The sequence below is a fragment of the Apostichopus japonicus genome, chromosome 22, assembly GCF_037975245.1.
Source record: "Apostichopus japonicus isolate 1M-3 chromosome 22, ASM3797524v1, whole genome shotgun sequence".
NCBI lineage: Eukaryota > Metazoa > Echinodermata > Holothuroidea > Aspidochirotida > Stichopodidae > Apostichopus > Apostichopus japonicus.
Window position 1 is genome coordinate 9,422,747 of NC_092582.1, and position 27,705 is coordinate 9,450,451.

Here is a 27,705-nt window from a genome sequence, read left to right on the forward strand (position 1 = left end):
TTTGGTGCGAAAAGTCAACACTAGTTGTACTTTTCTAGGCTAGCAGACATAGAGAAGACGCATCATCTACAAAACACATGACAATTCATAGTGTGCTACAGTACTAAAGACCTGAGAGGATAGAAAGAAGGAACCATTTTCCTTTAGTTTGATATTTGCTGCTTGCTACGGCATTGGTCGTGGAGACACTTGTTAACAACATGCCAAAGGAAAGCAGGTAAATTAATCCTACTGATGCTTCTTATGTTTTATATGCAAACTGTTCGTCTAAAGTCAGTAGGCCTAGCCTGTACTGTGTACCGTAGACTAGTGTAAAGTAAGAATTTAAGTTTAAAAGTTTAATAAGTACTAAGAGTTAGAATCAGCATATTAACGTCGTCCAAAACACATCGGAAGTGCTTATCTATTTCGGCTGCATTTTATTTCGGCAGGTTAGGTTGCACTGAACAATAATTAATTAATTATTACTTGTCTTCAATAGTTACCTGTTTAAACATGATAAGCCAAATTTAGTCTGGGCCTGCCTTATTACAACTTATGCCTACCAAGTACCAGTATTACTATTCACGATGCCACAGCAATTAAGTTAGGATAGCTTTGGCCTATTCCCTAAGTAAAACCAGTTAGTAACGGCCTAAGTGAGCAGATAGGCTACCTCAAAACAGCTTTAGCATGAGGAAATTCAAATGCCAGGAGTGAGAGCAATGTTCATTAACATAGGCCCCTAGTTAAATCACCCTCTAACTGAGTCTGACCAATTTTTAAGATGGCAGTTTTTACCCTATTTTTGAATTGAACCCACAAATAATGACACAGTTTACTTCTGTTATATTACCTACCTGTACATTTTATTTGACATACCGTATTTTGATAGTTTTTTGTTGAAATTCTTTGTTAGGTTAAGAAGCAAGAGGGGGGAGGGGGGGGGGAATGAAAATGACTTTATCTTTAATGAAGCTGAAAACTGAATATTAAACTACAATCATCATTTCTTTTCAGACAATACCGGAAAAGGACACGGTCGCCCTCCTCAGGATCGTCAGAAGATGAGCGTTCAGGAAGCAGACAAGGAGACTTGAAGAACAAGAAAGATCGATCTGACAGGAACAAAGAAAAGAGCCGAATATCCAAACCCATAGATCGCAGTAGGAAGTCAAGATCTCGCTCAAAGGAGAGAAGAAAGAGGTAAACATTTTAACTGTCGTTTCTAGAGGTGAAAAGATGGTAACAGTCTGCTCTGGTACTTTTCAAAGTAAATTACAACAAACCCATCACTCATCCTTGGGCCACAAGTTATTTTGGAGCAGGTTTACATACATCTGGCCTATATTCCTTTTGAAACTCTGAGTGGAAAAAAACTGTGTGGCAATTGTTATAGCTACCCTGTGACTATGCTAGAGAGGGGCAAAAATGATGTAATTTATCATAATGAAAAACTATTGACTCTGGAGATAGTGTTATGTGATTTAAGTCATCAAATACATCAGTTGCTTTTAATAGAACCACCCATGTCATCTTACATCCATGCATAACATGAAAATGTGTTTTACAGCTGTTTGGCTTCTGGCAAGACGGAGTAAATGTATGTTACTGATGAGAGACGAGCCGCAAGAGCTCAAAATGGGTTTTGTGATTTGAGAGACACAAAGTTGATCATTTCTTCCAATTTTCTGTGCAATTCTCACTTTTTCTTTATTGCACAACATTTGTGTCATACCTCCAGGGTAAGATCCAGGTCAAGGAGCCGAGAAAAGGTTAGAGAGAGGAGGAGGACCTCGAGAAGTAGAAGTCGAGAGAAGAAGAAGAGAAGGAGATCCAGATCACCTAAAAGGAATAGAAGGTGAATATCTCTTTCAGATTCATTAAAAATTGCAGAGCATTTTTGAAAAAAGTATTCAAAATAACTACCACTGGGTCCTCTCAGAAAACCATTTTAATATACCTAATACAGTGTTACAATTTATGTATACTTTGGTGTAGTGTTTGCATTTTTTTTTGGCTTATTTTGCAATAGATAGAAACAACCCCTGGACTATTCTTTAAATTTTAAAAATAAGATATGAAATAATGATGGACGACTCAATCATAAATATGCAGGGAACTTGTTTATTCATAAACCTCATGATAATAGTTAGACACAAACTGGTAAGTACGTAAGATTATGCATTTCTGTGAACAAAAGAACGCCATTCTTTGGAAAGAACATTTCCTGTTGGTGATTGTGAGGAATAATGCTGGTAATTGGGTGATTTGTTAATGATAGCCCATTGCTAATCATGGTTTTGGTTTACAGGACTAACAGCAGCTTGACTGATGATACAGGGTTCTGCCGCTGCCGGTCGGCGCCGGTCGGGCCCGACCAGCACGCTGAATTACCGACCGCCACAATCTGCCTGAGTGACTTTTCCGACCGGCACTTATTTTCGATAGGAACTCCAAAAAACAGCTCCATAGCCGGAGGGTCGAACGTACAGAAACAATCTGTTTGAGACTAGGGGAAATCCAGTTCATAACTGTTCAAAATATCCAACACATCACAGTGTCATACTTAGGTGTTAGACAGGGGATGAGCTCACAGTTGTTTGGCAAGGTACCTGGGAAAATTCGCAGCACATGTACCGTGGTAGTTGGGTAGGGTAATTATGTAATTATGTGATATCTTTTCAATGGACCGATTTCATAGGCCCGATGTTGAATAAATGAGAGAGAATACATAATTCATTATGATTCGTCTTTATTTGGGAGTGGACTCTCACTCACTGTCCATCTAAAATTATCATCTCAGCCTCAATGATTTATTTAATAGGCACCACCGGCTGGTCTGTACTCTGGTGCTCCAGATATTTGTCCTAACTTTTTTCATTAATTATGAAAAATTCCAGACATGAGATCTCATTTCAAAGCTGTCCACATGTGGCTCACAATACTCGGGAAGGGCCGTTTCCGGCCATCTGGGGGTTTTCCAAAACCCAAAATTTTCTTGTACGCTCCGCGCCAACCGATGGTGGCGCTCCGCTTAGATAGTCCTGCCGGCACTCAATCCACCTCAGGCGGAACCCTGGATGATATATTTGAATAATTCTACAGCAGTAAATAAGATATTCTGTTTCCGATTAGAGTCATGACTTAGTATCTTTTTGAATTTCTGGACGTTTTTGAACAAAAAAAGTGAAAAATCATAATGATTGGAGAGTTGAAGTGATTTGAGATCTCAGCTTAGCCATGAAAGACGGGCAGAAAATAACATTTAAATGTCTGGGTTTTTCTTTCTTTTGATCAAAAGTATCATTCTTTCAATTTTGACATCAGAATATCATCAGCCACCTGTTATCTGTTTTGTTTTCACTACGCAGATCAAAATCAAGATCTAAGTCACCAAAGTCAAAAGAGAAATCTTCCAAGAAAAGAGAGAGCAGCACTAAAGACGAAGAAAAAAATCACAGCAAACAGGTAAATATGAAGACAGCACACTCTGTTATCTAATCCATTGTGTCTAGGGTACAAGAGGAGTTTCTCTTCACTATGTTAAAAGCATTCACGATATGATTTTCAAACAGCATTTTTGATGTTGGTTTTATAGTTTTTAATATCTTGACAGAAATAAAAACTGGATCACATGGACAGACAATTTTTACCAAGAGTGATTTATGAATGAACAAATTTATGCATGATCCAACTTTTGTTCTTGCATCCCAACATATATTTGTTAAAAGCTCTATGAACAAGACAAAAATAGTTCACTCTACCAGTTGAAAAAACCCATTTTAATAACTTGTCTTTTACTCTAGCTATGTTGACTTTTGTCGAAGAAAAACCCTCTCGTACTGCAGGACTCACAGTGGGGAAAAAAGGAGAAAAATTGCAGCTTAAAATATTAAAAAATATTTAGTATGTCTTATTAAAATATTAAGCTTATAATATTAAAATATTAAAGTTTTAATTTTCTTTTTCATGAAAGGAAAAGGAAGCAAAAATAAAAGAAGAAAAGAAAGAGAAGGAAGACAGCAGCAAAGCACTTGAATTGGTGAGTTTTATCTTTCCTTGGTTTATCGTTCCTAATTGTTTCCAATTCTCTTCTCTCTTTGGGTTTATCCTGCATCTTGTTTCTCTTGTATTAGTATATTCATGAAGATTCAAAGTGGTTAATTGAGATTGTGGGATGACAAGTGTAGTGTGGGGAGGAGAGGGGGGGGGGTTGTGGTGGTGGCCAAGCACTTGAATTGGTGAGTTTTTATCGTTCCTTGTTTCCAATTCTCTTCTCTCTTTGGGTTTATCCTGCAGCTCGTTTCTCTTTAATTAGTAGATTCATTAAATTCATCAAGATTCAAAGTGGTTAATGAGATTGTGGGATGTAAAGGGTAGTGGGGGGAGGAGAGGGGGGGGTTGTGGTGGTGGCCAAGCACTTGAATTGGTGAGTTTTTATCGTTCCTTGTTTCCAATTCTCTTCTCTCTTTGGGTTTATCCTGCAGCTCGTTTCTCTTTAATTAGTAGATTCATTAAATTCATCAAGATTCAAAGTGGTTAATGAGATTGTGGGATGTAAAGGGTAGTGGGGAGGAGAGGGGGGTGGTGTGGTGGTGGTCAGGAGCCTAAGAGAGAATTAGAGAAAATTATTGCGGATTTGTTCGGAGTGGAGTGGACCATGTCATAATTCAGAGTGAGCAAAGACTTGTGTAAATCTCTTGCACAGAAAGACCCATCCATGGTGGACAGTGGTTAATGAGATCTCGTGATGACCAGGGTAGAGTAAGGAGGGGGGGGGGGTGAGGGCCGGTTTTGGTCGGGAGCTGAAGAGAAATCAAAGTGAAATAAAATTATTGCGGATTTGTTCGGAATGGACCATGTCATACATAATTCAGAGTGAGCAATGTGTAAATCTCATGTACAGAAAGACCCATCCATGATGGACAGTTACAGAAAACTTTGTGCATAAAAATCTGAAAAATTTGGGGTTGGGTACATTCATAGTGGTTTGAAATGGATTGTTAATTGTTGATTAAAATTGCACAAAATGTAATTGGAATTAATGAACAGGATAAAATATATTGTGGAACATTTCTAAACTGAGAGAATTTAATTAAAGCAAAAAAAATATTTAAAAAAACGGTCAAATTTTTGAACAGATCTGATGTGAAATATGCATTGCTGCAGAACACCTGTGTAGAAAGGGAAATAATTATCAACTGACCATTTAATTCTTTTATAATATATACACTATTGAAATGACTGATTTGGATGTTGACATCACCAGGAGCAAAAGAAACTGGAAGAAGAGATGCAGAAGAGGAGAGAGAGGATAGAGAGATGGAGACAAGAGAGGAAGAAGGCAGCAGAAGCAGCGGCCGCGGCAGAGGAAACCATCGTCACGGAGAACGCTCAAGAGGAACAGAAGAAGAAGTGGACTCTCGAAGATGACGATGAGGATGATAACGAAGATGTTGCAGTTGAAGAGGTGCGTCAAATCTTATTTTTTTATTTTTTTTTATTTTTTTTTATTAGCCTTTGAAGAAGATGCTACTAGGATCGAAACGTTAGGCCAACTTACTTTTACACATTCTCCTACACAGGCTCACTAGTGGATAAGCAGTTTGCTAACAGTTTTATTTTATTTTGAAATCTTATTTGATTAAAAACGTTTGGTTTTTGTTCTGGTAATTTAAGTTGTGTGAATAACTGAACAGTTAAAATTTTCAAATGTTAAGTGTACAATCACAACAATTCCTCTTCTGGTATGGAATATGGGGAATTTTTATTTATAATATAATTATCCTTAGCTTGGTTGATGTGTTGTATCAGTGTAAATTCCTTTTACAATTCCATTTTTAAATAGTACAACATAGTCGTAACTGATGTTATCTTCACACCTGGGGTTTGCATCACTTGGCTTCATGATGTAATCGTGTACTTTCTTTTGTATCGTCCTAGTATTTTAAACAGTAAAATAAAAGACCCGAACTGCGAGATGATCTCTTCATATAGGTGACATTTGTAAAACGGTCTTCCCAATCTGTTGAAAAAACAAATCCAAATGAGATAATATTGATAATTGGATTTAATTTTGGAACTTGATGATTCTACTGTATTTTAGAAACTGTTCATCTTAACATTTTTGAAACATTTGCCCGCTTTAGTTGTCGTAAGACGTAACCCTCGAGATTGATTGTAAATAATTATTATTATAAAAAAAAACAAAAATTAAAATTATTCGACAGGAAGAAGAGGTGAAGGAAGAGAAGATGGAAGATGAATCAGAAGACAAAGGAGCAGAGGCAGACGACGAAAAAGAAGAAGAGGATGGAGTCGATCCGTTGGATGCGTTTATGAAGGGAGTAACAGATGAGGTCCAGAAAATCAAAGCTGGCGACAGGGAGAGGCTAGGCCTACGAGGTGGTATTGTGAAAGCACCTGCAACACAACCCAAAAGTGAGCCCAGTGAGGTAAGGATACTTCTAAAACAAAACAGTTTCTCTTCCCGTGATGCAAGAATAACCAAAAGTGATCTCGCAATGCCGTATAGTTATCTCGCTGATTAGTTTTTCCTGTCAAAAGCTGTTCTTTTCTGCAGTTCTTTGATCTTTAATTGTAAGGCTTGACCCTTGATCCCTCATCCTTGATCCCTTTTACTGGAGGATAATCTCTGAATCTCTTCCGTGATGCAAGAATAACCAAAAGTGGTATCCCAGTGCCGTACAGTTATCTCGCTGTTTAGTTCCTGTCAAATTCCTGTCAAAAGCTGTTCTTTCAGTGATTTTATCTTTAATTGATCCCTTTGACTAGAGGGTAATCTCTGAGCATCATTGATGTAATTTTATTTTCTTGTTGATTGTTAAAATTGAATTCACTTTGAAAACTTGGTTAACCGTATGAAGCATGCTTCATTCATGTGGTAAAATACAGCTGGCTTCTACTTTGGTAGAAGTACAAAATGATCAGCCTTAAGAAGACGTTTTTGTGAGAATTTCCTCACAGTAATTTGCATAACAATATATGTATGATAAAAGAAATAATATTGATAATAATACGAAATATGATGATCATTTCTGTAATTTTGTTGTCGTCGTTGTTGCTGTCTACAGACCTCGATAGGAAAACTCAGCGTATTGACCGGAGTTGCAAAGAAGCAGTCTGCAAAAGGATCCAGGCAGTCGAAACAGAAAGGCGAACTTATGGAGAATGACCAAGATGCAATGGAGGTAAAGAGCCAAAAAAGGAGAACTTGTGATTAAAATAAAACCGATGATGCTGCTTCTTTTGTACTACATTGTAGCTGCACCGTTGAGACCAATAAAGTTACACGTTGTCTGGGCTGTCCCCAAATTCAGCATAGTGAAACTTAGTTATATTGATAGGGCTGAACAAAACTGATGGTATTGAAAACGTTTTGTCATGATACCTTTCAGTTTTTTTTCCCCGGAAAATTGCTGTCATGCCCCCTCGAAAAATAACCCTTCTTCTTATGACGCAGAATGTAGCAATGCTTTCTCGATTTTGACTTGAGTGGCTTTTTGTATTCACTTTTGTTAAAGTTTCACACTTTGGATTCATATCTATAATGCAGTATTGTTAGCACTGTGGTAAGTAACTGTGGTAAGCAGCGGAACTCCTTATTGGTTTGTACTCTACCGTCTTTATCTAAGTTACAAGTTTGGAACAAAGCATAAAGGATAAGGATACATCATACATTAGGTTGGATAGTTGCAGGAAGATCATCTTCTTATCACTTTTATTAGTATGGTAACAGGGAGTCATACAGAAGGGACCAAAATACCTCTATCCCATTCTTTACTAGAAAAGGGCTGTTTCTGCTGGACCCCACCCACCACCGTTCAGCTTTAGTTCTCTTGTTTTCCCCTGCTATTTTTTTTTTATGATACAGAGTATGCCCTCTACTGAATGCTTTGAATGTTAATAAATATTTAATATTTCCTCTGCAGTGGTCCTCTGAGGAGGAACAGCAGGGGAATTTGATGGATGCAGTAGCTGCCTTGGAACAAAAGAAGAAGAAAGATCTAATGGCTGTTGACCACTCTACCATCACATATAAGCCGTTCAAGAAGGACTTTTATGTAGAGGTACCAGAGCTTGCCAGAATGACGGTTGAAGGTGAATGTTCCTATTCTACTGAAAGTAGACTGGTAGTACGTGTTCAGTAGCTTGAGAACTAGCATAAATGGAATTTCCCCTTGGTAGGAATATGGGTACAAGTACGAGGCTAATCTATGGATAGCAGACTGGTAGTACTTGTTCAGTAGCTTGAGTACTAGCATAAATGGAACTTCCCCTTGGTAGGAATATGGGTACAAGTACGAGGCTAATCTAGGGATAGTAGATTGGTAGTACTTGTTCAGTAGCTTGAGTACTAGCATAAATGGAATTTCCCCTTGGTAGGAATATGGGTACAAGTACGAGGCTATTCTATGGATAGCAGACTGGTAGTACTTGTTCAGTAGCTTGAGTACTAGCATAAGTGGAACTCCCCCTTGGTAGGAATGTGGGTACAAGTACGAGGCTAATCTAGGGATAGCAGATTGGTAGAATTTGTTCAGTAGCTTGAGTACTAGCATAAATGGAATTTCTCCTTGGTAGGAATATGGGTACAAGTACAAGGCTATTCTATCAATACCAGATTGGTATTATGTTTTCATTAGCATGTGTAAGAGCATAAATAGAGTTTTCCCTTGGTACGAATATGGGTAAGCTATTCTATAGATAGCAGATTGGTAGTATGTATTCAGTAGCATTGGTGCAGGCACAGGTAGAATTTCACCCTAGTTTGAATATTGTACAAGTATGTGACTGTAAGTGCATAGTAATTACTCAATCTGGTGTTAGTATCTTTACATTTCCATTTGTTATCGTATCAGTATGGTATGGTTGTGTTGAGAGCTATGCAGACAATGGTGACACTTACATGGAAAAGAAAAATACTCCATACTGTTAGTTGGAAAAATTCATCTGAATATCTTGTTCCTAACTCATGATAACTTGGATTAGATGGAAAATCTAACCTTTCAATGAAAACTTCTTGAGACAAAACACACCCCCCTCCCTCCCCCCCAAAAAATGCTGCAACATACACACAAATCGAAAGGCATAACCAATGATTTTCATTGACAGGCAACAGTTTCATTAGCTGTCAGAGTCTTACAAATGTTTCTCCTTTTATCACCAGAGGTTGATAAGAGAAGATCTGACATGGAGGGGATCCATGTAAGGGGTAAGGATTGCCCTAAGCCGGTAGAATCATGGGTACAGTGCGGAGTCTCCCACAGAGTGCTGACAGTGCTTAAAAAGTGAGTTGTAAGCAATATTAAATTGAAGTAAGGGTGTTGAAACACAGAAGACTGTGAAAAGCATTACCTTTGAGAATTACTTGGAGACTGTCCCAGATATATCTTATCATATTACTTACTGGAACATAAACCTTGTCTTAAGGTCTTCTACAGCATGAGTTTGAATTTAAGTTGTTTATTGAGTCTGATTTTCAATTTCTTATCACATTACGGTATAAATTGTACAATTGTGTACGTACATACATAAAAAAAAAACCTTCCTACATACATTCAAGGAGGTGGACAAGGACAGAAGAAGCACAGTGTTTACAAGCTACTTAACTTTGTGATTTTTCAGCTGATCACAACCAAGGGTAATACCAACAAACAAACAAGTTATAATCATTGTTAAGGTATTTTATGCACTCCATTTGTGATTTTCAGCTGATCACCGATCTGTTTGTTCTTTCTCTTTAGAAACAAGTATGCAAAGCCGACTCCAATCCAGTCGCAGGCGATCCCGGCCGTCATGTCTGGAAGAGATATGATCGGCATCGCCAAGACTGGCAGTGGTAAGACACTGGCGTTTCTCATCCCTATGTTTAGACACATCATGGACCAAGATCCACTGGAACAGGAAGATGGGCCAATCGGTAAGAAAACATGTTACTCCCTTGATTCATTTGTTTTCCCAAAGTGTGTACATAAGGTTGCATCATTTGTCAGTTAAACTTTTTCTTTGAGACAAATGTATGCATGTATTTTGGATCTTCCTGCAAGCAGGAACTCGCGAAGAAGCCATCATTGGCTTATCAAAGCCACAAGCTGACCAAAGTCAGTCTCTTACATTCATATTTAACTTCCATGATTATGAATTGTCAATTGTCAACAACTCTGTAACTGGACGACATACATTAATCTTGGAGTGACTCGAACCGGGGACCTTATGATTGGAAGGCACGGGCGTTAACCACTGAGCTAACACCCCTCAATGTTGGTGCAGATTTAGGTTTGAATGGGTTAGCTACTATTAACAGACAAAAGATTTCAATCATCAATTTTGAAAGCCAGTCATTAAAACGTTGAGATTCACAAGCTCCCATATCTGTCTCTCCACAACAATTACAATCTGCTCTACCCTGTCTAGAGTAACCAGGTTACCTCTGCTCTACCATTTCTAGAGTAATCAGGAACCTGCTCTACCCTGTCTAGAGTAACCAGGTTACCTTTGACACCGTTGATGGGTCATCTCCAGTCAACCTACCTCCTTCTCATGCTGCCATCTAAAGTATCTAGTTGTGTACTATCTTTAATGATCTCAGGACTCAGTTTGAAAACAGGATAGCTGATATTAATAGACTAAAGATTTCTATTATCAGATTTGAAAGCCAGTCTCCATTAAAAACACTGAATTTCAGGATCGTTCAGGTTGCAGAATGAAGTTGTAAAACATTGATGATTGCAGGATGCTATATTATAATGCATTTCATACATCAATTCTTACTGACAGTTGTTGTTTCCAAGGGTTTTAGTTGTTAAGACACTTTTGACATAAGACTGATGCTCTTCCCATGCAATGCAATGGCTTCTCACCTCAGTATTAAAGGCATTGAAGACTCGCGCACAAAGCAATGTCTCATGTCGGTAATCTGACCTAGTTTCGAATGAGGTGTAACAGAGGTGTTAGACACCACCATCGATTCCAGAAAATACACACACAGCTTGCTACCATCGGTAATTAGACACTAGTGCACAGTCAGTACATGCTGCTACGGTCAATACCCACAACACAGTGTACGTAGTAGCGATGGACATCTCAGGGTTAGATAAAAGATAACAAGGTATCAGGTTTCATTACTGTCTGCATTTTGTAGCGACGCGAAAAAAACTTCACTTGCAAGCAACGGAAAGTTAAGTTTTTCAGATGGCGGCACACGGTTTGGGGCGAGTATTCAATGCCTTTAAGTATATTGCCCCTGTGCATGAATGCTTTCAAGTACTTCTCTCTCCCTGGATGGTACCATCAACTGGCGATTTATACTCATCACTGGATCACAATAACAACTACAAATTAAATTAGATGTGGGATATCTGCTCTGAAAGTGTAGTAGAGGTGTGCCACGTTTTGGTAAGAACTTTTGAAAAGAGTGCAGCAAGTTTTGACTAGAGTTATGGATTTCAAGCAGTGATCTAAGGACTACACTGGTTATAAAGGGATGATCACCAAGTAAGGGTTGGAAAGCCCAGTTGATAGAGAACAAATTATGTAAATCCTCCTTTCAAATAGTTTATTATTTTACGGTCAGATTTTCTGTCAATGATTTCCTTTCTAGAAGTAACAGAATTTGAGGTATTTAGTCTGTCTGTACTCTGTACCTTTTCATATTTATTTTTCACCTTGTGACTTTTTCCGCAAACGTGCAATTCCCTGCTTGGGATCTAATAAAGCACCTATTTAGCAGTTTTTGTTTGTACATGGGACAATTTCACATATGCAAGAAGTTAGTGATATATTGGATGCTTGTGTGAGTGTATTATTTCACAAACGTGCAATTTCCTGCTTGGGATCTAATAAAGCACATATTTAGTAGTTTTTGTTTGTACATGGGTCAAGTTCACATATGCAAGAAGCTAGTGATATATTGGGTGAGTGTGTTATTTGTTCCATTCATCTGTATAATCTATTGTTCTATCGTTCTTACAGCTTTGATCATGGCCCCAACGAGAGAGCTAGCTATGCAGATATACAAGGAGTGTCGTAAATTTTCAAAGCCTCTCGGACTCCAAGTCGTATGTGTGTACGGCGGTACTGGTATAAGTGAACAGGTGAATACATCTTCTATTTAAATCACATATTGTTGATCATAGGTAGTTCTAATGTTTTCAGTTGTTCTCATTACATTGGGTTTGTCTCCACTCTCTTACATTTAGACCATTTGCTTTACTAATTTTTAGCTTATTTGTTACACTCCAGACACTGTGAAACTAATTGGTTGGCTGAGTAAAATGGTGACGACCTTTAAATTGAGCATTCTGCTTTTTAAGATCCAACAGGGGTCAACATTCAGTAGATTCTAAACATTTTTTTATAAGATTTATAACCCATACAATCCCCAGAATTGCAACCAAAAGCCACAGGTTGCAGTATTACTTTGACCTGGAATTTTCAGGTGATATGAAGTAAGAACCAAGCTTGTTTGAACTGATTTATCGATAATTCTTCATAGAGGGAATGTAGCATTGTGTTGAAATAAACATACCAGTGTTTGTTATGGCTGGATCATAACAATGATGTGGATTTTCTAATTTGTTGCTCTTTTCATAGTTGTTAACTTCAAGCACAGTGATGAGATTTTTAAAGTTCTGATAGATAACGTTACCACTTTTGTTAATATTTCCAGATTGCAGAACTCAAGAAAGGAGCTGAGATCATAGTCTGCACACCGGGACGTATGATTGATATGCTTGCAGCTAATAACGGTGAGTCATCTATGTCGTTGCCATAGCAACATAACACTTGTGTTCATCAGAAAGAGATCTGTTATCCCCTTGTTGGAACCTTGCTGAAAAATGTTCATTCTTTTAGTAATAATTTCCTCAGGGGACAAATTTGTTTTTGGTAGATGGAAGCTTCCTGTGAAGCTTGACAATTCTGATTTTGGTTGGTGGTAGCGTCCACTTGATCTGGGTAGAATAATTAATTTCAATTACACATGAAAGAGAGCATTAAAAAAAAAATTCCTTGTGGGTTTTGGTAGTTGGAAGAAGAGGATTAGGATAGCATAGATCTGAGCCCTGAATCCTCTAGATTGAGGTCACTTGTACTGCAATACTATGATCTCTAGTACCAAGTCAAGCACCTGATCAAACTTGTTGGTTCTCCCAGAGGGTGAATATCAAATGGATGTGTCCCACTGAAAAGCAACAATCAATCCCTGTTAAACATCATCTGGGCTGATAATCTTCCATAAGAGGAACAAAACCACAACAGTTTCAATTAACTAGCCCAGTATACCTTTGAGTGACTTTGATTTTCAAAAAGCAGGAAGTATTTTGTGATCAAGACAGAATGGAGGCTTGGTCAGAGTCAGAGAGTCAAGAATTACAACCCAGGGAATAATTTATACAGTCTCGCATCGCAAAATGGTCCAATTGCTATAGAAATGTAAATGTGTATAGCAGTTTTGTACACAGGAACCACAGTTCTAATGCAAATATGCCACTTAAGTATTGCATTGTGATCGGTGTGCAGAGGATTGCTCTAGTGACTTGATGTGTAACAAGGGTTTAACATACAGGTTTATCAATTTTTTTTGTCTATTCTTCTGTTCTTTTGGAAGCAAGAGAGTTTTCCACACATATGAGATTATATTTTCTTCATTTCCATTTAAAGCAGGCTTACAGAGGGCAGCACATCACTTTGTTTCAACAAGACTGGCTTCAAGGACTGGAAATGGGAGCAATGTGTTCAACTAATGTTTAAAATGGTTAATATCTAAAAAAAAACATGGCAATTTGTCTCCATGACAACAAACATTTACAATACTATGAGTGTATTAGTTATATGAGAAAAATGAGAAATTGCTTGCGAACAACTACGGAAGAAGAATCCGTTATCGGTTTCACCAAATGGTGTTACTTTAAATAGTCTTTGAATATTTTTTTTAGCACCTGGATTGTAAAATTGAGATTGCTGGTCTCCTTTTTGTTCTCCAGTTCATTCATGGAAGAGGCAAAAACTCTTTAAAAGATGAAATGAAATGGTGCAATCATAGACTGGGTTCTGCCTCTGCATAATCAAAAATACCCTCTGCCCATGTTTACGTAGTAGGAGTGTTAAGAACATCACCCCCTCCCCCACCCCCCTTCCTAATAATGTCTCTTCTACTCATTCACAGATTGTGTCGCAACCGTACGACGATGTAGCTTGGGATAGCTGAATGACTGTGTCGCTGATATTTCATGATAATTATTATAAAGGGACTGCTTATGTAAACTAAAGACAATCTTACTGATCCCTGAGGATATGTTTTTGCCAGAAAAGTTGCAAGCAGACATGACAAAAAAAAATTAAATATGTAAACCAAAGAGAGAGAGAGAGAGAAAGAAAACAATGGGCTTCTAAAATTCTGCTTATCATCTCAATATATGAAAGCTGAAAAGGTTATGCATCATATGTTTCGACCCTATGGAAATGGTAGCGAGGAAAATTTGACCAAAATACTTCCTCACTCTCCTCTCTGCCACCAAAAAGATACCCCCACCCCATTCCAGATTGCCAAAAATTAGAATTTTATTTCATGTAATTTTACTATCTTAAGTTATCATCTGTAAACTTTGGAAGACCAGTACAGCGATTGCATCCACTTATCTCCCACATAAGGGATACGGTTCAGTTGATGATATTTGGTGTACATTACCTTACCTCGTGGATTTTTTCTTTTGGCCTCACACAGGTCGTGTCACCAATTTATTACGATGTACTTACCTGGTCTTGGATGAAGCCGACAGAATGTTTGACATGGGATTCGAACCTCAGGTAAAATATCAAATCATATTTCTGATCACAATTTCATTTTATTTGTGGGATTTGTGAGACTATGGTTCTTGTTCACCCTATAACTAGTAGTTACATAAGTATTCTCAAATAGTAAGAGCACCCCTGGGATCATTGTCGTTCTCAGTTTGCCAATCTGTTTTCCTCAGAAGTTCTTCACACTATGCTAGAAATTATTTAATATTTCCTCCACCTCTAAACCCACACTCCCTATCTAGGGTTACCATAAGTACCGGTTTGTTGCAATTGTCTCGCTTTTTGCCTTTTTCAAATTGCGAATCTATTTTCTTCAGAAGCTCCTCCTCACATTCATCTAGACATTACAGATAGAACCTTCAAACAATGTCAATACCAAATAATGCATAAATGTGGACCAATTTTGCTTCATGAACTGGATTGAAATCTTTCAATTAGGTTTACGGGCCTCCTATTTAGAATCCCTGTCATGGACTGAAACTGGAGATGGGATTTACCCTTTTACATGGACCTAATGGCACAAATCGATGCCAAAGTTGGAGTTCTGTTGTCAACTATTCTCCACTGATCATGTTTCTTTTATTTCAGGTTATGAAGATCGTTGACAATGTTCGTCCAGACCGGCAGACTGTTTTGTTTTCTGCTACATTCCCGAGGCAGATGGAAGCTTTAGCGAGGAAGATCCTTACGAAACCGATAGAAGTTCAGGTTGGAGGAAGGAGTGTAGTGTGCTCGGATGTTTCACAACACGCGGTGAGTCCACAACTCTCTCTCTATCCCTCTTCTTCTGCACCAGAGGATTCAGATTGTATAGCTGTCCTCTCACATCCTCTCACAAACGTTGAAAGATCATGATAAATCTGGCAGTATGTTTGTGCTTAAGGTTACGAATGCTTTCGCCAGTTTTAAGTCTGGTCCACTTCAGTGGGAGAAACTCTCAACATGTAGTATTTTCCTGACCAGCAGTGTCTCCTTAAAAATTGCCCAGTTTTCAAAAATGTAAATACTTAACATGGAATTGATTTTGTATGTGATTTGTGAGAGCTCTGGTCATTCACAGAACACAGTGGTTCTGTGTGTATGGTGTAGTTTTAGGACCATTTGCCTTCATAAATATTGAGTAATAGATCACGATGGTTGAGTTAAATCAAGTCACAATCAGTCTGGGATAGTGTTTGGCTGACTAAATATGTTCTATTTCCAGTACTGATAGCTGTATGGACCAAGACAACCTTATTGCTGGTAATTTTACAACTTTTGATCTCGGAATCTACGGTAGAAGTTTTAAATGCCATGGATCATAAATCCTTTACATGTTCTTGACTGGGTCAGTCAAATATTCACTCATAAACCAACATATTGCTCTAAGGCTTTGTATATACTTGTAGTCTTGTTCTCCTTCTTATTTATAAATGCTAATCAAGCAGGCATGAATATTGACCAGATAATATCAGAAAGCCACTGAATATTTTTTAATGAAACATGTGAGCACAACTACTTTGAAGTGTAATTTTTTACCCCTTTAATACATAAATGTTATCTCACTTTGCTTTTGTTCCCTTCAGTTGATAATCGAGGAAGAAAAGAAATTTTTGAAACTGCTGGAACTCCTGGGTATTTACCATGAGAAAGGTTGTGTCTTGATCTTTGTGGAGAGGCAGGAATCAGCAGACTTACTCCTCAGAGATCTTTTGAAGGCAAGCTACCCCTGTTTGGCGTTACACGGGGGCATTGACCAGTACGACCGAGACTCCATCATTCAGGTAATGAAAAATTAACGGCAAGAGAAAATCATTCCAGTGTTGCATGATAAAGTCTCTAATGTCTTACAAATTATAAGTAGCGGGGAAAGTTGTTTGAAAATTATTATACAACCGCTGATTTTGGTAGCTTTGATTGTGACGTAAGTTTCATCAACCATATTTGTAAGGGGTGAGGAGGTTTATGGAGGGGTAAAGGCATCGGTGGACGGGTGAGGGGATTGGTGGAGGGTTGGTTGAGGGGGTTGATGGAGGGTTGATTGAGGGGGTTGGTGGAGGGGTAAGGGCATTGGTAAAGGGTGGGGGGTTGGTGGAGGAGTGAGGGGGTTATTGGAGGGTTGATTGAGGGGTAAGGGCATTGGTGGGTGATGAGGGGGTTGGTGGAGGGGGCTCATGGTGTAATAGCAAGCACAAGGTGAAGACTTACCCAGTGTGAGCTGATTAAAAGTTAAACCTGTGTGTGGCTTTCATGTAGTTTACTCTCTTTTATTATAGGATTTCAAGTGTGGCAATGTTAAAGTTCTGGTGGCCACGTCAGTAGCAGCTAGAGGTCTGGACGTCAAACAATTGATCCTGGTCGTTAACTACGACTGTCCAAATCATTACGAAGACTATGTGCATAGAGTAGGGTAAGAGAATATTTGTCTCTGCAATACAGCTTTTGTCGTGTTGGACAATTGAGGGAGGAGGGAAGATAACCTTTACGAGTATCGTTTGTCGTTGGAATAGTTACCTCCATTTGGACGTTTAAACTTTTCCATGTATCCAAACTTTAAAAGAATCATTTACCTCTTGGCTGGGATGAAAAGTGAAACAGTGCCATTTACTAAAGAAAAAAAATCAGAACCTACAAAATGCTTCTTCCCTGGTAGACCATTAGGCTAGTTTCAGAAGTCTAGCATTAAAGAATAACACAGATTCTCGAGCCTGACCAGACTTAGAAATATCTTCTTTCCTCAATCTGATCAAGAGTGGACATGAATTTCCGATATTTTTTCTGTAAAAGTCTCCAAGTACACAAATGGAAAAGAAATCACACCAAACCAGAGAAACTTGAAAATTTAATTAAAAGCATCTGCTTAATTGGTTTGTATGATTTCCCTTTGTGTTTGGCTAACCTTTTTATTTTTAAGTACTAACTCCTGAGGATAGTGAATCTAATTGAACATGCATGAGACATTTTTATCCTTTTTTCCCCGACGAGTGATCTGAAACACTCTGGCCCCGACAAGATCATATGTAAGGGTGTGGGCCGCCTTGGAAACTGATGTACTTTAAGGCAGCGCTGTAATGGATAACACACTAATCACATTAATATTCATGAGTTATGTACCGACATAAAAATGATTTCTGGACCGTAGCCAGCTTTTGTAATTCTTTACTCTGATATTTTTCTCCTTGCAGGAGGACCGGTCGAGCTGGTAACAAAGGTTTCTGTTACACCTTCATCCAGCCAGACCAACAGCGCTTTGCGGGAGATGTCATCAAGGCATTCGAACTGAGTGAGCTGAAGGCACCAGAGGAAATTGTTCAGATGTGGGCGGAGTTTACTGAACAGCAGAAAGCAGTAAGTCTGATCCTATTGTAATTGTTATAGAGTTACTTTGATCCTTTCTTCCATTTGGATGCCATCTTACATCTGGTATAAGCAGTAGGTTGATCACTAGGTTCTTAAAGCTGCTTTCGGTTTGCAATTATTTTAGAGTGATACCCTGGTTAGTTTAAAAACTCATTTCTGGACACTTTATACCTCCTCAGCAGTACAAGACATCTCCCAACTGCATGTGTGCTAAATTCATAAACTCTTGCCATGAATTTATCTGAACAACTATTTACTTACTTTATCTGAGTGAGTTTCATTTTCTCTTGCTTCCTCTTAGGAATAAGTCAATCGACATTGCCGATCATGTAATCCTAATACCACTCCATCATAAATGTGATCTATATCTTGAGCCCTAAACCTGAAAACCTCTGTTATCAAGTCATCAACTCTGTTCCCTTCTGCTCTTACATTTAATTTCCAGTTAAAATTTAGGAATTAATTGTCATCAGTAGCTTGCTAATGTTTCCTTCTTCTACAGGATGGCAAGAAAGTGTTCACCAACAGCGGCTTCAGTGGGAAAGGCTTCCGTTTCGACGAAACGGAGAAGGAATTGGCTAATGCTAAGAAGAAATTACAAAAGGCTGCCCTGGGTTTACAAGACTCTGATGATGATGAAGCGGGAATGAATGTAAGTCATGAATATTCAGCTATATTTATATATATGTTTATATATATATATATATATATATGTGTATATATAAATATATATTGTTTGTTTAGGAGCATTGATGTCATAACTAATCATTCAGTTCAGTTTGTTTTTCTTTGTCATACTTTTATTTGTGTCATCAATTATTTGCCTGCTCCCTCTATATATCAATATTGAGGTTTCAAATTTTGCTTTAAAACATAAATGATAGAATAAATTCAGGTGCAGAGTATCAGCATGGCTTCATGTCTTGGCATTTGTGTAGCACTTTTGAGTTATTTGCCTGTCATTTTTGCTCTATTTGCTGTGCCATTCCTGGTCAATTACTCCCCTGTTTTAGCTGGTTTTCTGTGAAGAGGTTCATAATCAATAAAAAAATTCTATCACATGCATAGACCATGGGGCTGTCCAATCGCAAGCAAAATCAACACAGGGCGCTGTCATATTGTTCCTATCTAGTTTGACAAAACTTGTCAGGCTGTTGCTATGAGTTTTAGTACCGTCGACATGGAATCACAAATCAGTTGATCACCATGAGTCTGTCCGTAATCATTGGCAAAGAGATGGTTTGAATCCTTTTGCTTACTCATACTGGTTGATATTGAGCTATTAAATGTCTACAGAAGGTGAGAAAGTGGTACTGTTGACAAAAAGTCACAGTTATAATTATAGTTATTTTTGGAAACTCAGAAGCTTACTTTGAAATCCTAAATCCTTCAAATTTATGTGGTGTTGTAAAAGCAAACCTCAATATGCCATAATTCTTGAATTTCATCACTTCATAAGTAACCTGTGAGGTCAGGAGAGTGTTTTCACCCATGACCTTCTCACTGATTGGATTTTAAAATACAAAACAATTGGGTAAACTAAAAGAAAACAAAGAGATAAAAAAAGACTAGCTTTCCAAGAAGGTCATTGGTATTGTTTTCATTAAACAAACTCGGTAATAGGATAGTTTATTGATTCGTAGCATAACAGGAAAAGGATTTCCATGGCAAAAAAGCTGATACAGCCCTTCCTGGTTTCACATTCCAAACAGTCATAGGCTGTCTACTCCCATACCCATTGTTTGTCTTCCTGAAAATGTTTTTCCTGTCATTCCCTTTTTGATCATTGTGAATTTGCTCAAATGCTCTACTGACCATCATATGTAACAATTTAAGTTCTGCTCTGTTATAGTGTTCCTTTTGTTTCATTGTAATTGGTAAATGTCTATATGAAAGATGTATGATATAGAACGATATGCTCAAACGTTACCAAGCTGCCAAGTGGCATTGACGTCCGGGGTCTTGGGCATAATCACACATTTCCCAGTTCCCTGCTTAGTAGTTACTTAAAGTCCCAATACATGTGTGCTGATGAATTTCGGAAAACAAACTTCCGAAGCAGATTCAATATTTCTAATTGTAAATGCACTCTGGCCAGGTGGGTTTAATTGAGAAAAGCTGTCGCAATCGAAAGAAAGAAATTTATATTCTGTTGCCCTTATGGCGCTAACATATCGTAAAATCACTGTGAACGCCCATATCAACATGTTCATTACACAAATGAAACCTATATATACTTACTATATATACTTACCCAATTCCACGGAGGAAACGTCTGAAACACCTGTTTAGTCATTGCAATGGAAGGAAATGGAAGGAAATGGAAGGAAATGGAAGGAAGGAAAAACACAATTTCGAAAGCTACATTGATAAGACCAAAAGAAAGATACTATTCAAGAGATGAAACCTAACACAGGCCAGCCACGAAAGTGAAAGTAGTACTAGGCTTAACGCTCTTAAACAAAACAGAGAGATTTGACTGGCGCATGATCTGTTGTAGAATCTACCGACTTGTTAATAAATCTGGGGAATTTTATTCAGCTCAAAACGTTTAACACAGATAACTCAATAAAAAAAAAGAAAATTAATATGAAAATTGCGTAGAACGGTGTCATTTTCCAAAGGTCGGAGTTTAAATTTGGCAAATACACATTGAGACTTTTAAGTGAGGGAAAAAATGTTAATAAAACTGCTTCTCTACAGCCAAAAGCATGTATAGGTAAATGTATAAGTCAGAGAGACTGACGTTTTGATCTTAGCTGGATCTTCTGCAAAGGCAAACTGAAACAAAGACAGAAAGGACACCTTAAAAGTAGATATATGGACGGACTGATAGATGGACGGACGGACAACTAAATTAGACCAATCAACAATAAATAAAGTTAAAATAGACCGAACAATATTAGTCATTTCAGTACACTAACAAAAGCACAAATTTATTCCATTTCTATAGAGAGATGAACAAATCAAACAATATTAGTTATTTCAGTAAGCTAACAAAAGCACAAATTTATTCCATTTCTATAGATTGATGAACAAATTGAGAACATGTTCGCATCAAAGAAGAGGGTGAAGGACGTCACAGAGGACGAACTACCCAATAAGAACCAGAATGCCGCTCAGCCCGGCGAGGCGCCACCGGGTGCCAACGTGAACAAAGCCAACCTAGAACTGGCTAAACGACTGGCTTCTCGCATCAACCAGAGTCTGGAAAGTGGTAGGCAGACAAACGTCGTCCAACAGGCCACGCAGGCTTTGATGAAGGGGGGTTCTATTGGTCAAAACCCTATATCAGTGAGTTGCTACAGGCATGAGCTTTTTCCGCGAATTCGCGGAATATCCGTGATTTCTTTTCTACCTCAGGGACAAAAACTATTATCCTAACACACTGTAGCATATGCAAACTGGAGCCTATACCGCAATTTTTGCAAAGTTCTGAATTTTTTTTTTACACCAGGCTCACCACTGGTTGCTAGGAGTTTATCTTCAGAGGTGGATGAGAATACGACTGATCAAATTTTCCTTAAAGTGACATTCTGGTGGCAGACAGTGTAAATCATATATTTAATATTTAAGAGAATAGTAATCCAGACTGTTAGTTAAAAGCCCAATCTCAATGCCTTGTTTCAAACTTAAGATACGGTTGATTGAATGTAACCTAAACCCAGGAAGTATAATCACAGAATGTGATCTGTGATGTCATCGGGTTAGTTACTCTTCAAATGGTGTCTTCAGGCTATTATAATCCTCTTGTTGGTTTATCCTTGCAACCTGCTGCAGTTGATCAAATGTTAACATAGCTGTCAAGGTTTTCTGTATTTAGAATTTTGTAGAAATATTACTTTGCTTTTCATTCAGTTTATTTATTCGACTGCCGAATGGAAAGAATCTTATTTTTAAATGCAAAGTGCATTTAAAGACTGTAATATGAACATGTTCATGTAAAGTAACTTGTCATTCCTTAAAAGATTCATCTCCCTAAACAATAAAGAAATGTTTGCTAGAGGTGTTGTAGGTGATAACTAGGTCTTTGTTCCCAAAAAAGACATCCTTTCTTTATTTCTGGGAGGTTGGGGATTCTCACAATTATGGCAGAACCAGTTGAGTTTTATCCGACTGAACATATGTCAAGCATGACAGATGTGGTGGTGATGGATTGGGTGCTGGAAAGCTCCTGATCCATTGACCTAGTGATGATATTGATGATGGTATTCTGACCTATTCTGTCCTTGTCCACCAGAAAATGACGATAGCGGAACAGATCGCTGGCAAGCTGAACGCCAAGCTGAATTACATTCCCAAGACCGCACAAGAGGAGGAAGAGGAGAAGGAAGAGCCGAAGAAGACCACCTTCAGGAAGTACGAAGAGGAACTGGAGATAAATGACTTCCCTCAAACTGCTAGGTGGAAAGTTACCTCAAAGGTAAGTGTTTCAAAGATTGTCATTGCAGAGGTAAGATCAGATCAGACAGAGGTCGGACAGAGGTGAGATCAAATAAAATGGACCAGACACAAGTACTGTGGAAGTAAAGAGGCTTGTTTAGAAAGACAAAGAAATGTATTGTGTTTCAAGTGAGGCCTCACAGCCACCAATTGAAATACTGTTTTGTATTCAGAGGTGTAGGTTGTGTGGAGAAAAGAGGTTGTTAAGGTCCTAAGATATGAAAACTACATTCTTTCACTATGTGGAAGTTTGACAGTTATTTTACTTCAATGATTGGTGTGCTCTTTTCCTGTTTGGAAGCTGGAGATAAGCACTGATAATTTTACTAATGTATCATAGCATAGACATTTATCTCAGAATTGTTGGAAAACATGGAATAGATTGTAGTCACATTGTTTGCTCCCATAAGGGATGTTGTTAAGAACATAATTTTGGACTGTTTCATATTGTCAACAAAATTTTGTGATATAGAAATAACCATCAACAAGAAGCGTGCTGTTAATGTTACTGTCCCTCATGAATATTTGTAGATATTGATAGGCACAATGATAGGGTGAGGCTATAGCCCTGGGGTTAAGGGGGGGGTTCAATTAGGGGATTTGGGATAGAGAATAATGTATCACCATGTTCATGATATGCTTAATGATAAGAGGAAGATTTCAAAATGGTGCATGGTGAAATAATTGTCCCCAGTGGCTGACATGGCTCTCGTCTTCCCTGGATATTTATGCCATTTCTTTTATTTGTGAACAGGAAAACCTGGCAAATATCCAAGAATATAGTGATGCCGGTGTCACCATCAGAGGAACTTACTTTCCCCAGGGTAAAGAACCAAAGGAAGACGAAGGAGAAAGAAAGTTATACCTTTCCATCGAAAGTAAGTTGTGCTCTTGTTAATCATGGTTTCCATGGTAATTGTGAAGTCTGAAGGTAATTTGTACCCTCGGTGTCCAATACTACAGCTAGTTCAAATGTATAGGGAGTCTATGAACCCCCAGCAGCACAGCACTCATGGTTTCTACTCCTAACTCCTCCAAGTGAGGTACATGTGACTACCTACACTCAATCCCCAAACAAAGCCCTAAAATTCTGACTCTCACATATTTTCATAACCACTAATCGTCAAAGCTATTTCAAGCTCTCTCTTTCCCCCATTCAAAGCTTTTAGTTATATACTACCTATTATACTACCAAACAAAGTTTAGCTTTACTGCCCAAAGAAACATAGATAATGAGCATGTGACAGTCTACCCCTCAAGCAGAAGATTCCAGAGTCCTCTTGGCATGTTCAAAATAACTGTTTTGGATTTGCATGGTAAATGAAGAAGTAAATCTATGGGAGAAAGTTGCCCTTATAAATATATTCTGTATCCATCCTCCTTTCCCGATAGTGGCCTTCATAACCATTTTCATTCATGTCTTTGTTACAACAGGTACAAGTGAGCTCTCGGTTCAAAAGGCTAAAGCTGAAATTACTCGTCTTATTAAGGAAGAGTTGATAAGACTGGTAAGTCATTTCCTTCTTTGTCTATTTCTTTTTCTATCTATTTTGCTTTCTCTTTATTTTTTCTTGTTTTACTTTTGCCCGTACTGATAAAGTCATTGACATACCTGTTACATCTGTGTCAACATAGAAGAAGCTCCCTTGGCTTGTTGTGACTATGTCATTAATTTGCAGACTTGCTGCATATGACTGTAGCAGGTTTGCACTTTAACTGATCTGGTTACAGTATTGTCATTTGTGATGGCTTGTTACACTTCTTTCATTTTCCAAGTCATTTGTGATATGACAATTCTGCCGGTGTGTTCCATTGTCTTTAACCTCTTTAGGTATACTCTCATTGTACAAAGACAATGTGGAGTTAGGTAATGAACTCACATCCTAAATGTTTCATTAAGTTCACCAAACCTAAACATCTCTCCTGCAATATACATACTGTTTGTTCTTTGTTACTTTGCTACATTTTTTTTAGACAATCAAAAGCTAAGATTGTCCCTGATCAGCCAAGATAGTTCTTAAAACTTTGCCCTGTATTCGATATCAAGAAAAGGATCTATCAGTTATCTAAACAAAGAGGAAAAAAACTGTTAGCAAACTGCATATCTACTACAAGTAGCCTGTGTAGTTAAATATCTTAAAGTTTGAGGGACTGACGTTTGGATCATAGCAGGATCGTCTTCTGACTGAACTCAATTAGCCTCTGACAAAGATTCTTTAACATAGTTATCTAAACACAGTATTTTGACCAAAAATTTGTGTGAAAAGTGGTTTGCATATCTTACATACGATTCTTTGAATTGTATAAAGGTTAAAGATCTTGTGGATATCTGCAAATATAAATGACGGTTACACTGTCATCTCCAAAAGGATTGTTGAACCAATGTAATGATTTAATACAGACCTTTACAATAGAATGACTTCTTTATCTATGTTTATTTTTTTCATTTATCTTTTTTTCTGCAGCAAAACTCATACCAACCAATCAACAAAGGACGATACAAGGTCTTATGAGAACCAGGAACTAGAGTTTATTAGTCAACAAGTTTTGGTTGATTCAGAAGGAAGAAGGAAAACCAGAGAGTGCCGATTCAAGAGATGTTGCTGCACGACCAATAGCTATGCATAGCAGACTTTGGTGTCATAATCAGGGCCTTAGGGGTCCCTAATTTTTTTGGAAACAAACGGAGTATAAAATCACTGACAATTTGGGTCACTTTCGAGGATACAGAGAAGCTGTTTTTATCTTGCTAAACTCCTCTTGCACACTCCTTACCAAAAGTTGTTTCTTGGATTTATAGAATTGCCGTGTTTTCCTACGAGAGTTACTATTGGCTGCGAATTTGACCCAGGCCATATTGAGCGGCTGCATCGTAATTTCTGCACAGGACATAAATTTTGTTCTTTCAAAAATGTATTGGTAAAGCATTGAAGAGAGGAACCTGTCAAAGATGCCATGGGATCTTAAAAAAAGATTTTTATTGCTTCGGTTTTAGCAAAAAAAAATTTCCTTTTCAACTTAAGTGGAACCTTTTGTTATCTCTCAGCCTTTGTTGATAATATGCAATTGAGGAAATTGGGTGTCACTCAGCTGGCTGGTCTTTAGAAGAGAAATGCTTTCCAATATTTAAAAGGTGACTCAAGTTGATCGCTCAGCAAAATTGCTGCAAATTTACTGCATATGTAGTCGAAAACCACATCCTCATAGCATTTTGTAATGTGAAGATACACATTTTTCAATATTTTGTGATATTTTGTAAATGCATGTGGCAATAGCAGAATGGGTCATGTCATCATAGCAATTCAGCTGAAAATATCTTTGTTTCTCTTTAGTATTTGTCATTTATCCACAGAGGAATAGAATATTTCTATGTAAAAGGATAATTTTTCATGAAGTTCTAAATACAGAGAAATTTTACAGCTAAGCAAACATTTTCAGATGTATCAAGTTTCAATGATAAATATATTTATGAAGATTATAATAGTCTAAAGCTCTTGAAGAGTATTTGCCCATATGACATCACATCTCTTGTGTATCCAAACATTCTAGTGTAGTTGAAGGTTTAGCCAGTCAAACTATGTTACATTCAATTATCCATATCCATATAAGTGCAAGATATTAAGATAGGGACTTCAACCAGCAGTGTGGAGTATTTTACTCTTCAATATGGAGTATTAGCTCAGTGGTTAACGCCGGTGCCTTTCAATCATAAGGTCCCGAGTTCGAGTCACTCCAAGATAAATGTATGTCGTCCAGTTACAGAGTTGTTAACAATTCATAATCATGGACATGAAAATATGAATCTAAGAGACTGACTTTGGTCAGCTTGCATCTTTGATAAGCCAATAATGGCTTCTTCGCAAGTTCCTGCTTGCAGGAGGATCTAAAATACATACATACATGCAAACATATCTAGAGTTAGGGGCAAGATATTAAGATAAGGACTCAAACCGGCAGTGTGGAGTATTTTACTCTTCAATATCAGTTTTGACATTGTTTGCCACCAGAATTAAATATGATTATGATTATAATTTAAATATTTTACATACGTTGAGAGCACTGACAAATTTCTTCACAAACCTTTTAAATGAGTGCATTGAGTGTATTGTTTGTTACTTGGTACTTACCTCTCCTTCATCTGTTCTTCTACTGATACTGGCAATGCCAATGAAGAGGCCATGTGGAGTGAACTGATCTCTATGTTATTGTGAAGCCTGTAGCTCTGGCAGAGAGGGTGTTTCTCAGTCCCTAGTTTAACACCTTTGACCCTGAGAAAAGGACAAGATGCATTGGTTGAGGGGATACAGCCCCAGGGTTTGCGGTCATTTAGGACGGCAGAGGAAATATGGGATTAAGATGATGTATTTTCATAAATGGATTCTTTGGAAAAAGGGGAGGGGGGCAGGTGGACTGGTGCAGGTGGACTGGTGACTATTGTCCCTAAGGTTCAACGCGGATCTCGATGCAGATGGCTTAAAAAAGACCATCATGGAGCCACAAGTGCTTTAATTTTTTTTATATATATAGTTTTATTTTTGTGGGGGGGGGGGGGGTGAAGGAGTCTTTATTCATTAGTTTAGTTTTATCCTCCCACAGAATTGCTACATTAACTTTTTGAAGCTACATGGTAAATTGTGTATTGTAGCTATCTCTAACATCATAAGCAACTTTATACTATCAATTAAAGATGGTTAATTTATTTCCGTACTTGAAAAAAGGGAATATTGCAGCCAATGTCAAAAGGGGAACGTCTTTTGCAAGGTTTTGTAGTTTCCAAGTATATTCCTGTTTAATTTCCAACTTCACAGACATTGTGTCAGAGGGGAAGTAGAAAAATTCAACGTTTAGGACTTTCTGTTCATTACTTGAAACAAAAAAGTTCACCAGTCAAGCTAATGACATAAAATTGATTTGGCATTTTAGTATCGAATGTGTAGAAATATAAATTAACCTTAAAATGCAGCTTTCAGTGAAACACTTGATCTCCAAGTTTCCTTTTGAAAGACATCATGCTATTCAGGTAACTATTTTTATTTGGAGTGCTCAGAGAGGAAAGAAAAAGCATAACAATTTCAAAGATTTTAATAAAATGTTTTCACAACAGAATGGTGATTGTAC

At 37.8% G+C, this 27,705-nt stretch overlaps 1 protein-coding gene across 1 annotated transcript; it reads left to right on the forward strand.

Moving 5' to 3' along the window:
- The first annotated feature begins 59 nt into the window (after window positions 1–59).
- On the forward strand, window positions 60–27,693 carry LOC139963986 (probable ATP-dependent RNA helicase DDX46). The gene is made up of 24 exons (XM_071965261.1): window positions 60–217; window positions 1,000–1,185; window positions 1,724–1,840; window positions 3,354–3,450; window positions 3,959–4,024; window positions 5,252–5,452; window positions 6,213–6,437; window positions 7,077–7,193; window positions 7,935–8,103; window positions 9,173–9,293; window positions 9,750–9,925; window positions 11,977–12,098; window positions 12,674–12,752; window positions 14,729–14,811; window positions 15,394–15,558; window positions 16,371–16,568; window positions 17,061–17,194; window positions 17,970–18,132; window positions 18,647–18,796; window positions 21,172–21,438; window positions 22,385–22,567; window positions 23,342–23,465; window positions 24,022–24,095; window positions 25,053–27,693. The coding sequence occupies exons 1-24, from the start codon at window positions 201–203 to the stop codon at window positions 25,098–25,100; spliced, it is 3,282 nt and encodes a 1,093-aa protein (XP_071821362.1). The 5' UTR covers window positions 60–200; the 3' UTR covers window positions 25,101–27,693.
- The last annotated feature ends 12 nt before the right edge of the window (window positions 27,694–27,705 follow it).